This window comes from Tasmannia lanceolata, unplaced genomic scaffold, assembly GCF_043159265.1.
Source record: "Tasmannia lanceolata isolate RefF3 unplaced genomic scaffold, GAP_Taslan_0.1 ptg000037l, whole genome shotgun sequence".
NCBI classification, from domain to species: Eukaryota; Viridiplantae; Streptophyta; class Magnoliopsida; order Canellales; family Winteraceae; genus Tasmannia; species Tasmannia lanceolata.
The window spans coordinates 2,566,870-2,581,550 of record NW_027518714.1 but is presented as its reverse complement, the minus strand read 5'-3'; the positions used below and the strand labels follow the sequence as shown (position 1 = coordinate 2,581,550).

Genomic DNA, 14,681 nt, shown 5'->3' with positions numbered 1-14,681 from the left:
ATCAAATATTTCCAAGACTGAGTAACCTCCATCAAGACAAGTAAGAAATAAACCTGATAATCTCTCTAGATTGAGACCACACGAGCAGAAAAACGATTCCGATGGAGGATTAGATTCAATAAATCTCGGAGGGCTGAGATGACAGCTTCTAAAAACATCTCTAATGGTCATCTTCAATTCAACTTGCACTGGTTTTTGCTGCTACATGTCTCTCTCTCTAACAACAAAGCAGTTTATGCTTCTAAGTTCAATCAATCTCAACCGTCCTGTTTTCTCTTTTCTTTCACTAGTAAAAGTGCACGTGCAATCAATTATGAAGAGACTAAAAAAATCAACGTATTGGAATTTCACAAATTTTGTATTAGCAGAACAAAAATTGCTCAATGATATTCTTCAATTAGTGTTTCATTAGAAGTTGGTAAAGAAGTGAATAATCAGTTTGGCAACATAGATGCAGAGAAAGAACTCTATGGCGAGAGAAGTGAAACTTAACTTATGTTGGGTCATCATAGTAAAAAAACAAGATTTATCATTTCGAGATTCAAGAAATTGAATGGGAGTTTTCACTTGCAGTGAAATTCTAAGTTCTGTTGATCAATGAATGGAATTCATAAGAGGCATTTCTGTTCATCAAGCATTTCTTCGACAGCTATTGTATAAAGTTTTGCAAATTGGGCATAAGTTCTTCGACAGCTATTGCTTTATACAGGCAGCATGTGAATTGTGTCTGGAATCCAAGAATTCCAATTTGCTCGTTCTCCTTGCACCCAATCTAAAAAACCTTTTAACAGACATTAGCAACATAAAACTATAACCAATTATTTAAACTCAAGACAATACAATCAAACTCCCACCAACTTAGAGGGAAAAAAAGGTACACAGCATTTTTAGGAATCATAACATTTTTAGTAATCATAGGAAAAGCTATGAACGTCACACACAATTGGCAACATTATAAACACTCATCCTCTTTGAGTAATCAAAAACTTAATTGATCATGGATTCAAGTGGTTTGATCTGTTGAGCAATCAAATCAAGCTCTGTTAATCTTGGTTGATGGACCTGATCGACAAGCATTGCAACTCCATTGTCATTGGCTATGCAATTTGATGGTGGTAGTTGTCACATGATAACATTTCATTTGTCCAAGAACGTAGAATCCAACATTCGCAAGATGGAAGGTACATGGTTTGTTACTTTATACAAACTCTTTAAATCACCTAAGATACCACACAGACATGAAATTTCAATATCGAGCCAATGGACTCAATTAGGAGAAGCTTTTGTTCAATTACAAATGCACATTGATTCATGTAATTAGAAAGTTTAGAAGAGGATAGAAGTTTCCTTTCTAAAACAAAATTTATGTTACATCAATGAAAATCACCCTTCATTTTTTCTCTGCCATCTTTTTCCTGATCTCATGAGCCGTGTTGAAGATGCCCAGGGTTGGCTTGTTGCAAACAAAACACTTCTTGTTCTTTGAGTGATGCTGTGATCAAAGAGCAAAGCTATCAAAATTCACAAACAGATAAACAAAAGACGGGCAAAGGGAAGGATATGAGCAACTTAATGAATTTTGAACTTTGAGTCACATAAACAAGATCTGAATATTATGGACATATGTAAACCTTCAAAAAAAAATATTATGGACATATGTTACAATCCCAATGGAATGCAAACAAATGGGCAAAGCAGTTCATTGAGTCACTCCAACTTAGAATTATGGTTGAAAAGGGATAACAAAGTACCACATTTAGGCTCTGTTTGTTTCAGTTTATGACACCCTTAACCTATTATTGGACTCAAATTTAAATGTAATTCTGAATCCAATAATAGGTTTAGGGCTGACAATTGATTGTTATAATCTGAAATGAACAGGGCCTTAGCTCATCAGATTCTTCCAAGACGGTGAAAGTTATCCTGCTTAGAATTTTGGGGAATAGTGATAAATTCAGGATGACAGCATTTCCTAGAAACAAACTCATTTTAAAAGTGACCCATAGATTTGCACTCTGAGCGGGCAATTTCTACAGCCCATGCAGCATGGAAATGTCTTGAATAGGCACGCTATTATAATATTGAAGCAGGCAAGAAAATAAAGCGAAACAGAGTTTTAAATGAAGATAAAATATCCATCCCAAATGATCCTCCAATTTTGAATTTGGCTCAAATGAACCTTGGGATTTTGAAATAACAAAATAAACTTAAGCTGACCGTTTAGAGCAAATGTGCAGTTTACTCGGCAAAAATGGTTCGTGATTTGGTCATCTATGGAACATTCTTCTGTCAATTTTGGAATTGAATGTATTTTAATATAAGATGAAGCTAAGGAATAGTTATGTGACTCTCAGAAGTAGGAATTTCTCTATTGCACAGCTCTCTCGGCAGGATATGCAGAAAACAAAGGAAAGGCCATCTGGAAGGGCAGACATTCAATGCTAGCTGCTCCTTGGGCACTTCGGCGTTGTTTTTTATGAGATGGCCCAAGCTAACACTAAAAAGCTTTATTTTTATTTTCTCAATATCATGACAGGGACTAATATGGAATAACCAGATCTGCTAGACAGTGACGTAAGGCTATAATCAAGAGTGATTGAATAGTAAGGTCTTTTAGATAGTGACAATAGGTATATTCTAGTTTACATGTTCAAGATTGCTTTCATTATTATCAAATGAGTTATAGTATGAGTTTGTTTTAGCGGCTTCTTTGTATTGCACTATCTTTTCCCTAGGGCTGATTAATAGATGATAATGCCTATATTTTTACCATGCATCAAAGCATATTTTTGCCCAGTGAGTTAGGCTCAGAAACCAAACACTTTTTCAGCTGAAACCCTTCAAGATGTTAGTGAGCTGTGTGGAGATTCGCAGATGCCTCTGTGGCACTGGAACTGTTATTATTGGTAGATGTTTAACATTATTGATCAAGAAAAAGAAAGTTGCCCATCGTCAGTTCTACTCTCACTGTAAAAATGGAAGGACATTCCGGCTACGAAACTTATTGGCTGTTGTGTTTTTTTTTTTTTTGAATGATAGAAGACTTTATTAATAGGGAGAAGGAGAAAGATCCGAGACCGAGGTAGTCTATACAAAGTTATAAAAGCAGAGAGGAGTTGCCCATTGTCAGTTGTAGTCTCACTGAAAAAGGGAAGCAGCTGTACTCAACCAACCCCTAAGCCTGTCCCAACCTAGTTGGGGTCGGCTATTATAAAGGGCGGCCCAGTGCATGAGGATCCCGCCATTGCGGGGTTCTAGGGAGGGCTAGATGCACGCAGCATTACCCCTGCTTTGCAGAGAGAAGCAGTTGTAGTCTCACTGAAAAGGGGAAGGACAAGCTGGCTATGAAACTTATTGGCTGTTGTTGTTGTTTTTTAATGATAGAAGATAAACTCATTGGCTGTTTTTTTTTTTTGAATGATAGAAGATTTTATTAATAGGGAAAAGGAGGGGGAAAGATCCCAAGACCCAGGTAGTCTATACAAAGTTATAAAAGCAGCGAGGAGGAGTTGCCCATTGTTAGTTGTAGTCTCACTGAAAAAGGGAAGGACAAGCTGGCTATGAAACTTATTGACTGTTGTTGTAGTTTTTTAATGATAGAAGATAAACTCATTGGCTGTTTTTTTTTTTTTTTGGAATGATAGAAGATTTTATTAATAGGGAAAAGGAGAGGGAAAGATCCCGAGACCGAGGTAGTCTATACAAAGTTATAAAAGCAGAGCGAAGGAGTTGCCAATTGTCAGTTGTAGTCTCACTGAAAAGGGGAAGGACAAGATGGCTATGAAACTTGTTGGTTGTGTTGTTTTTTTTTTTTTTGAATGATAGAAGCTTTTATTGATAGGGAAAAGGATGGTGAAAGATCCCGAGACCTAGGCGGTCTATACAGAGTTATAAAAATAGAGAGAAGGATTTGCCCATTGTCATTTGTAGTCCTATTTTATTAAGGATTTGCTATCCTTATCCCCAGAAGAACCGCCACTGACTCTGCGTCGTTTGATTCAGTGATTCCAATTGGCCCTGAAAACACCCATATGGCGGAACCACTCCCATCTCTTAAAACACCACCCACTCCTGTGGGCCCTGGATCGCCCATACTTGACCCATCAAAGTAGAGTTTCAAGAGACCTAGATGGGGGGGGATTCCATCCTGGGGATGGCATCTCGGCGAACCGACTACTTGCACGTATCTCTCTCCATCCATGCCATAAATCGAAAGCCGAAATGAACTTAAAGTTGGGGAAGATCCTCAACAATGAAATGGTCAAGTTGATCACCTTAGAGAAAATGAATTGTGAGCTCTTAACCAATGTTCCCTGGAACACGGTTCATTTCGGTACGTGGTACGGGTACGGGGTACGATGGTAGCCCGGTACGCAGTACGATGAGGGTATGCTATGTTGGTTCGCTATTCGGGGCCGCGGGTCAGTTTGGAGCACTAATTCGGACTCTCTCTCTCTCTCTCTCTCTCTCTCTCACACACACACACACACACACACACACACACACACATATATATATATATATATATATATATATATATATATATAATTTCATATATTTTTATAAGAATATTATTCCATAGTACACATTACATACATTTAATACAAAAAATATAAAAACCTCATGTATGTCATTCATATTTTTTCATAAAGAAAGTTCCCGTTGGCATATATGAATATCCTTCCATAGTCCATACTACATCCATATAATAAACTCAACTCAACTCAACATCCATCTAATAAACAAAATATAAAAAAACCTCATGTATGCCATACATATTTTATTAAAAAAGAAAGCTCTAGTTTTAATCCAACCCAAAATATATAAAATTTGTAGCTCTTTCTCCGTCTCTCCCTTAGTCTATATGCATCTCTCTCTTTCTCTCCCGCGGGTCGTTGCGGCCAGCGGGTCATAATTTTTGACGATCCAGGTCGTTAGCGAACCACGTTTGGGATCGTGCGACCCCGGATCGCGGGTCAGAGGGCGGATGACGAATCCGGTAACTATGCTCTTAACCACGCATTTGAAGACCCGGGCATTCCTTTCCTTCCATAGAATTCATATAGTGGCTAACAAGACTACCTTCCAAAGAATTTTTCCCTTCTGCCACAAAGGACAAAGAACCAACACTCTAGAAGATCAACTAGGCGAGTTGGAAATACCGAGGCCAAACCAAATCTCCTAAGGATTTTACTCCACACTTCTCTGGCAATCTACATCGAAAGAACATATGGTTCACCATCTCACCAACCTCTACACAAAGGGCAAAGTGGTCAATGATGAGCATAGACCATTACGCAAGCGATCCATGATGAGGGTCCAGTCGAACATGCAAACCCTGGGAGTAAAAATACTCCACACTTTGGCTTGAAGCGAGTATACAGGGCTACAGACGATGTGATGGTAGAAAGATTTGACGGAGAAGACCAAAGGAGTTTCAGATCCAAACACTTTTATCCGAAGAGTTCTTTTAATATAGAGGGATTCCAATATCTCCAAACATCGGGCCAGCTGAGCTGATCAAATTATCTAACAAAGAAGTTACGTCTAAAGTTTACCTTCCATGAGATTCTTCCCTCCGTCCACTCGAAGCAATCCTTGACAGAGACATCCTTATCCGAGGCTACCCTGAAAAAACTCTGGGGATCGTTCCATTTGTGTAGTTTCTTCACACCACTTATCATAGCAAAACTTTATCCTCTCATCCATGTAGAATCTGAATCGAATCCCTTCGCTATTTTTTTTTTTTTTGCCACAAAATGTTCCTCCAAATTGTCAATCCAAGGAATCTATATCTATTATCCGATATCCAATGGTCAGGGACGACCCATACTTGTTTTTAATAACCTTGACCCACAGTTCATTTCTCTCCTTCCCATACCAACATAGCCACTTCCCGAGGAGTGCATTGTTAACACCTTTCAATTTTCTGATGTTGAGGCCTCTAGCTCTTATAGGTTTGCACACCTCTTCCCAACAAACAAGGTGCATCTCTTATCGTTGGAGCAACCCCATACGAAAATTCTTTGGATCTGCTCAGTACGCTTAATAAGGCTCATGAGGCATTTGAAAACGGATAGAGGTAGATCGGTATATTGGCTAACACAGCTTTGATTAGAGTAAATCTACCTCCTAGTGAAAGAAAATTCCTCTTCAAGGTGACCAATCTTCTCTCCACCCTTTCAACTATCGGATCCCAAGGCCTTTTCCAAGGCCTTCCCACACCCAGTGGTAGGCCAAGGAATGTTGTCGAGTATTGGTCCACTGAGCTCCCAAGTAGCCCTGCTAGCCCATTATTCACCTCATCAGAGATATGTATGCCAAGGAGTGTGGACTTTCAAAAATTAGACCTCTGACCCGTCACCACTTCATAACACCGTAGAATAGCCTTTAGTCTTAACGCATAATCTACTTCAGGAGAGCTAAATACCAAAGTGCGCCTACAAATTGATGATGCGAAACCCCCAGCCGTTGATGTCCTATTCGGAAGCCGCAATCAATCCTTGATTTTTCCCCTTGTCAATCATTCTACTAAGTGTCTCTGCAATAAGAAGCAATAAGAAACTGGAAAGGAGATCTCCCTGTCTTAGCCCTCCGGTTGATTAAAGAAAAAAAACCTTTAGACGAACCATTCATCAAGATGGAAAACTAAGCCGAGGATAAACATGTCTTCCTTGATGTTCGTATTCGTCATTTTGTCTTGAACTAAGTCTTGATATCTTTCCTTTCTACTAAGATCTAAACTTCAATTTTCCATGTTCAAAGAGGAATTGGTTCAGAGGTGTGATCTTGACCTGATCTGTGTTCTTTTCTTGACTCAAAATTGTTGCTTGAATAATCCTCAGACATAGATCTTCAAGATCCATAGAGAACTTGCAAAGATCTGATCGAGATCTATGGAATCCTAAAACTACTTCAACAGACAATTTCATACTTGAGATTCCTAAGAGATCTGAGAGTTGAGGTTCGATCCCAGCTTACCTACCAAAAAAGAGAGAATCGAGAGTTATTTCACTAGAACACAAGCAGATCTCAATATCTGCTTCTGACCATGAGCTTCCTTTTCTGGCTCAGTAAGTCCATGAAATTAACACGACAACTAAATGCAAGATTTGTGGATCCTGTTTGTTTTATTTTTGGCAACTATCATTCGCATTGAAGCTCAACCTTGCTGTCTCAAGAATTCCTTTTGATCCTCACGGTTTTTAATCTATATGTTGAAGATAGTGGAAATAGAATTTGGAGAGTTATCGTAATTTTGGGGTTGACCTCCTCGGTCGTCCTTGTTATGAATGAAATTTGCAACCATTAAAAAAAAAAAAAAATTTGGAGTTATATGCAAGTTCTAGAACAGGTCTCAATTTAATTTCCTGTTTCCTCTGTCCTGGAACTTTGGGAATAAATTTGTCCATGACTCTTTCTCCACTCTAAGTAAGATCAGTTTCATGATCGGTCACTAATTCAAAAAAGAGTTCAAATATTTTTTTAACTCAGCAAGCTCCTGTATTACATCGACTGGACTAAAAGGCCTGAGCTTCAAATTTTTAGAATGTCCAAAACCAGACTGATGCGTAGCAGAGTCCTATTGGAATTCGAGTGGCACATTGAAGACTCGGGAACTTAAATCGTTTATCTTACATCCTCAGCATCAGTTCAGGAATATTTCAAACTTCTTAAAGACACAAGCAATTCAATACCTAGTATTTGCGAGTTGCGTCGGATTCACCACATTCGATGCTCATAGCTCAACAACCAGCCGACTATATTCTTGCAAGCGCCAATGGAAACCTGCTTCGAGTTGGACCAGATCTAGTATTTGCGAGTTGTGTCGGATTCACCACATTCGATGCTCATAGCTCAACCACCAGCCGACTATATTTCTTGTAAGTGCCAATGGAAACCTGCTTCGAGTTGGACCAGATCTATTAAATTCCAATTCGATGCTGAAATTTTGTCCGTCCAAGTCCCAGTGGTAAATCCAAACCAGTTCGGGTGATTTCAGCTACTTCAGTGATGCACAATTTCAAGACTGAGTTGTGTTCGGCCAGTTAGCACAATTCTCAGCAACACACACACTACAAATTCAAATGAGTTGATTTGAATTTCAAGGCAACCAGAAGCTCTACTGATTTAATTTTACGAAGGACCTACAGCAGCTACCTTGCTCTTGGGATGGATTAAAGTCCTTATTTCGGCTACACTCTTTCAATTTTCTGGATTTGGTAGCAAAGAGTACACAAAATTAACAGCAAGGGGCTCTAACATCCCAGCAGAAGTTTGAGTGACAATTTCAGAAGTTCTGAAAAAAGTACAGTGCTTGGTTGGGACTGTTTTTTTTTTAAAGTAAAAGGGCTCAAGCTTCTGAGCAGTGAAATCAGCTAAGTATCAGGACCATCACAGCCTCTGACGAGTTCAGCAACTCTTTGAGTGGACAGAACAAGTCCCCTGGTGATGCTGGACAGTGACCAAGCAATTAGCCAAGCAGAGTTGGTAGAAGTTCCTGTTTTTGTACATCAATCACCTCCTTCCAGCAGGCCCAAGTGATTTGAATTTCAGGTCAAGTGAAGGAACCGAAGCTGCATGAAGAGTGAGACCTTCAGTCTATGTTGGAACTGATCAAGGTGTTCAAAACTGCAGCAAAGCAGTTCAGACATCTACTACGAATAAGTTCTTGATTTGATCCAGAGTTTGATTCAGGTTTGACATGGAGAATACATTTCAGTTCCAGATTGGGCTTAGGTCACAGCAGTAGCTCAATCGTGGGACAACAGCAATTTGTGGATAGAAATTTTACCTCACAGCCAGAGTTCTTTATGCACTCTGAGCAGCAAGCAATCACACGACCACCATTCATCCATCCACAGATGGAGCCTCCGTATGTGCCACCTTTTGAGGTTACTTATACTACCTTGATTGTAATGACGATTGCTTACGGTTGATCCTACACCCTTGAGGCATATCATACATACTATGGTCGGGATCACCGAGAGACCATTTCGCTTATCGGGAGATGTTTACACATTATTCCAGGAGTAGGAGGGCTGGGAGCGTGAACACTTTGACATTGGTGAACCTCCATTCCGTAGATACGAGGAGGTGCGCGGTCTTTTCATGAGGGAGTATGTTCCCAAAGCATATCAGCGGAGACGTGAATCAGAGATCCGTTGCAGGGAGCGTGATGATAGACAGTTGCTTTAGCTGGGGGATTGTCTACGGAAAATGAAGGGTAAGATGAGACAGCAGAGCAGAGTTATCTCTCCTCCTTCACCATGTGATGATGTTAGTATAGAGGAGGAAGAGGCCGAGACCACGACCACTAGCGTTGATTCACTTACCGAGTGGCCAGCAGAGTCAAAGGACATTACCACCACTGATCTAGTAGAGGAGGACCCTATGATCTGTTTAGATAGATACATGGCCAGAGTTTGGTGAGCAGGAACGTCTCATTGAGGAAACGTATTCTGAGAAGGGACATGATGATGAGAACCACAGTGGGACAGAGTGCTACTGAAGCATTGGATGACCAAATCAAGTTGAGTGGTCAGACAAAGTTTGGCCCAGAGCTCACTTTGACAAAGTACCACTTGGAGACGATCGACGATCAGGATCTTATTAGGAAGGGATATGATACTGGTGTAGACGGTACAATGGATGACCACGATGAGTTTAGTGAGCAGATTGTGTATAAGATAGCAGAGAATTGGGCAGAGAATTATACAGTGGTTAATTTGGAGTTCGCCTTGGTAGTGGTGGATCCATTTCTAGAGCAGAGGCCTTTATGGAAGAAGCCATCCATTTATGAGAGATATATAGCAAAAAAAACTTCTATGACATCAGAGACGGAGACAAGACACCATTAGAATTGCTCTCGTACAGACAAGAAGTGGTCGTGATGATATAGGTGATGGGCCCTGAATACATGGGCTTGCAAGAGAAAGCTTTGTATTTGATCCCGGCACCTGCGTTGCACTTTTCTTTGGCCGGGTAGAGATGTATGACATCCCAGCTTGCCCAATGACCTAAGTCTATACCCCTTGTGTCAGAATGGTACTGAGCTTATGGACAAGCTCTTTTCTGAGGGGGAGGATGATGTGGACCGGGTCCCGACGAAAGTGTAAAAGGGGTTAGTATAGAATAGGTGGGTAGTAGGTGATAGTGTGTGGAGGTAGGCTTTGTAAATATGTCGTAGTGTGAGGAAATTTGTGTAAGGGTATACGATTGTAATAAGAATGAAAAGAGAGGGCTGTGAAGTGAGGCATATTGTAAAAGGGGAAGGGCTAGGCATGAATTTGTTAAGCAGCTGTTGAGGGGCTGTTTTAGCAAGGAGGAACTGCCATGTCAGCAGCCGAGTTGGCTGACAACTCAACCATTGGATCTAGTGGGGGACCATAACAACCAGTCCTCTCCTCATGACACACATAGAATAGGGGACCGCATCTGCTGAACTTTTCTCCTATTGACATGTGGTGTGAGAACTCAGGTCCCAGCTGGTCATGAGCTGGCATTGGGACAGCAGGCAGCAAAAGAAACACCCAAGGTCACTACCTCCCTCTATAAATAGAGGATAGGGAACTCATTTCAGTTTTTTTTGGGACATTGTGTTTTATTACCTTCCAAAAAGAATCAGTTTGTTTTGGGACGTTGAGAAATTTAATTTCCTGCTCCAGTTGGAGATGTGTCTGGAGTTTTGAGAAGAGAGCTGGAGAATGGAGTTGAGCTCGAGTGGAGTGAGAGGAGAAATCCCTTTTTTTATTTGAATGGTAAGAGGAGAAATCCCTTAAAAGATCAGGTCTTTCTCTTTTCTCTTTCAGATTGTATTTTCCCGCTGAAACGAGTTTTCCTCCTAATAATACAATTCAGCAGTTTTTCTGTTTACTGTTACATTGAATGTCCTCTTCTTTTTCTTGATCTTCCCTGTATCTTGTGCTCTTACCTATATACTACATATACACAAATCTCTCGTCATCATTCCTCCTTTGACAAGTTTATATTCAATTTCTACCTGTTTTCTTGAACTCCAGTAAGTTCCTTTCTTTCTTATCATTACTATCACTTCTTGTTGCTTATATGAAAATCGTTGATTCTTAGAAATTAATAAGCTTCTACGAGTTTGCAAGATACAGATGAAACAGTTCAAGAATGTCACTAGCCAAACTGAAGAACACTTAAGATCTATCTTTCAAATGGTTCACAAACAGACCTAACGTTTTGCAACACTTCTGCATCTTACTATCACTGTTCCAGAATCTCCTGAGCCCAACCTCTGTATTCAGTCAGGCTAACTAGAATTGCTCATGAATTCTGTATAAAAGTCCTCTCTATTCAGTCAGAGTGTGATCGAGTAAATGAATGGCCACGATAAATCCAGACACATACCATATATAAGGCAGACAAAAATTGAGAATTTGAGAAAGGAAACAAAAAAGTGGATGTAGCCAACCCTGTATCCTTTCATTAATTTGGTCAACAATCAAGAAGACAAAGGAAAAGAACATGAAAGTTCAGCATTTCAATACTGTTTAGAAAAGCATTCCTCAAGAAAACCACGACCGACTTTTCAAGGAAAAAGTGGTCCCTTACCGTCCATTCTATGTATGATCCCCATAAAGAATCCAATTATCCAAAATGGATTGATAGATAATTTCCTACTATACACTTTATTGAAACCATTACAACCTATCCAAGCCCCCAGAAGATATCAAAGACCAAGTCTAAGACACTACTAGCCTACATTGACCCCCATCAACTCAAAAGGTGATTATTATCCCTTATAATTTCTATTTCTAGGAGCTTGAGTGGCCATCCTTTACTAGAAGAAATTTAAATTTCATACCAACACCCCAGTGATCATCCACACTAAGAAATCGTTGCAGCGATAACTAGTTTTTTCAGTGTACGTTTGTCAACCATGATGGATTTATTAGTGTTACATGTTGGATTTCATCATCCCACCACGGATGGAACTTTTTAGTAACTGAAGGTTGGATCGGTGAATGGTTACGAACAAACTAGTTTGATCCATCACTTAGTGAAACCAAACACTCCATCACTTTCATGCGATGGTGCCTTCAGACCCAAAGAATAGGGATTGCACTGCATTAACTCACCCAGAAATCGAAGGCCTTTAATTTGTTTTCTTGGTACACCAGTTACAGATAGAGCAATGATAGGAATTGATTCCAAAGTCGGTACATTGTAACCAGAGAATAAACTTCAAAGAACTGAACGCACGAATCACTATACGTAAATTATACTGCATGAGCTACACAATAATAGCTAATGTGTTAATATAAAAGGGTAGATATTACAGATATAATATGATTCCACAAAAGTAAGCATAGAAATTGATTGTTCAATCTCCTAAACCTAAGTAAAACAATAGCATTAGAAGATACATTCCCAGACCTAAATAAAACAATAACATTAGAAGACATTCCCAGACCTAAATAAAACAATAACAATAGAAGATAAATTCCCAGAGCACACAACAACAATATTCACACTTTCCAAATCATAATTCACAACCACTAATAATAGGGATACAAACCATGAATTTGTCAAAAACAATTAAGCAAAATAATAATAATAATAATCATACCTTTAGAGCACAATGCTCACAGAAATAGTGCTTGCAGTTGGTAACAACAGGATCCTCAAATGGCTGCCTGCATATGAAACACGCAAAGGGCAACGAATTGTCCTCATCATCATCGCTCAGCCCCGCCCCATCCACGTCATCCACACCCATAGCCAAATTCCTCTTCCTCACCATCTCAGCTTCCTCCCATTCCCTCTCCATCTGCCACCCAGACTTATAATCCCCTCTATCATGCATAAACTTACATGAATCCCCAAACCCACAATACCCAGTCTCCTTATAATCCTTACAAATATCCGGCTGGTAATCGAACCGCATTGACGTCCTAATGTGCGCCGAAGCCCTAAGCGGCCCATGTGCCCCGCCCGCCTTCTCGCCAGCTAAAGTCTGCTCTCTTCGAAACCCTGCCTTATAATCTGTGTATCCATTAATTCCTCTGTACACCTTCTCGTCTAGGGTTTTTGTTTTCCCTTTCAGAGAGTCCTCCGCACGCTTGAGAGCCCTCTCTCGGATCGCACGTGCATCTCTGTCGAATTCAGTTTCGGTTTCTAGGGTTGCCGTTGCTCGGCTATCGTGTTGGAGTTGAATTAGGTTTGAAGATTCGAACTGGAAAACCCTAGACTCTTCGTTCGATTCTTCTGATTCTCCTTTCTTCCATGAAGATCCGGCAGATGAGAAGTGGAGCTTGTTGTCGGATTTTTGGGGTTTTTTGGGCTTACGAAAGACTGAAGGACCCTCGGATTTGTCGTTTTCTTCTTCGTCCTCGTCTTCGACCGTCCGTTTTCGGATGTTTTTGTTCTTGGATGGTTTTCGGAAGAAATTGCAGACTGCGAGCAGAGAAGAAGAAGATTGATTTAGATTAACAAATGAAGGGGGTAAAAAAACAGTGGGGTTTGGAATTAGAGGAAGAAGTGTAAATTTACCTGGTTCGGATGACTGGGGTTCCCCGGAATCTGCCATGTGAGTCGAAAGAAAGTTTTCTACTTCTTTGAATTCGACGTTCTTAAAAAGAAAGAGCTAGGGTTTAGAAACACAAAAGAGGATTTTGCGCTCTGATTCGAAGTTTCGGTACTACGAGCTATTAACCCGCGAAGGAGAATCGAAGAAAACCCTAATTTTTGTAAGCTACGAACAAAAACATACGTTGGGATCCTTTTTATGCTCTCGCAAACAGAGAAGATGAGAATAAAAGCAAATTTTATAGTTGTTTAAGTTTTACACCCGGAGGGCGAAACTTCTGTTTAATTTCATGCATGTACCGTGTGAGGGCGTTCCTATTTCTTCCGTGATATACAAGTCAATGTCCGGTTGAGTTGGGTTGGATCCGTATCTAGGCCCGGTTAGTCCCAACCGGTTGTTTCGCTACTTTGGAAAAATATTCCGTGGAATATTTGCGAGGCATGGTTAGCAAAACTCTGTTTTAAACGGAGTTTTAAAATAAATAAAAACCGGGGTGTGGGCCGTTTAATACTTTTACAAAGAATAAAACTCTGTTTTTTCAAGACAAACGTTTTAAACACGTTTTTTTGCCTTCCAATTTTACAACCACCATATTTTGTAAATGACAAAATTTTAAGAGATAACGGTTTCTACACATACACACAGTGTAGATAAGTTATATGCACACTAGCTTAAAATACAATGGAGGGCATATTGTTTGGTTGATCCAAACCATTCATTTGATTGGCCCTAACATAGATAGGGTGTCCACAAAAAATCAGCTCCATAGGATTATCTCAACCTTAAGATTTGTGGTGGTAAAATGGACGTGTATAAACCTTCACAAATCCGTCCATTTTTTGCCTCCACGGTTCGAAGGGTTAGCATGATCCTATGGAGCTGATTTTTTGTGGATACCCTATCTATGTGAGAGCCAATCAAACGAATGGTTTGGATCATACAAACAATGTGGGCCTCCACTGTGTTTTAAGCTAGTGTGTAGATAACTTAGCTACACTTGTGTGTAGAAACCGTTTTCTCAAATTTTAAACTCTTTTTCTTGTGTTTCTGTTTTTTTTTACTGCTTTTTTTGAACCAATACCATATTAAACTCGAAATTTTGCCGTCCCTTTTCTGTTTTGTT

The 14,681-nt window shown here is 39.9% G+C and overlaps 1 protein-coding gene across 1 annotated transcript; it reads right to left on the bottom strand.

The window, feature by feature from the left end:
* Nucleotides 1-1,177: 1,177 nt before the first annotated feature.
* On the bottom strand, nt 1,178-13,823 carry LOC143860765 (zinc finger CCCH domain-containing protein 1-like). Its single transcript, XM_077371580.1, has 3 exons — nt 13,522-13,823; nt 12,599-13,425; nt 1,178-1,492 (listed from the first exon to the last, which is right to left on the bottom strand). The coding sequence occupies exons 1-3, from the start codon at nt 13,556-13,558 to the stop codon at nt 1,391-1,393; spliced, it is 966 nt and encodes a 321-aa protein (XP_077227695.1). The 5' UTR covers nt 13,559-13,823; the 3' UTR covers nt 1,178-1,390.
* Between the last annotated feature and the right edge of the window lie 858 nt (nt 13,824-14,681).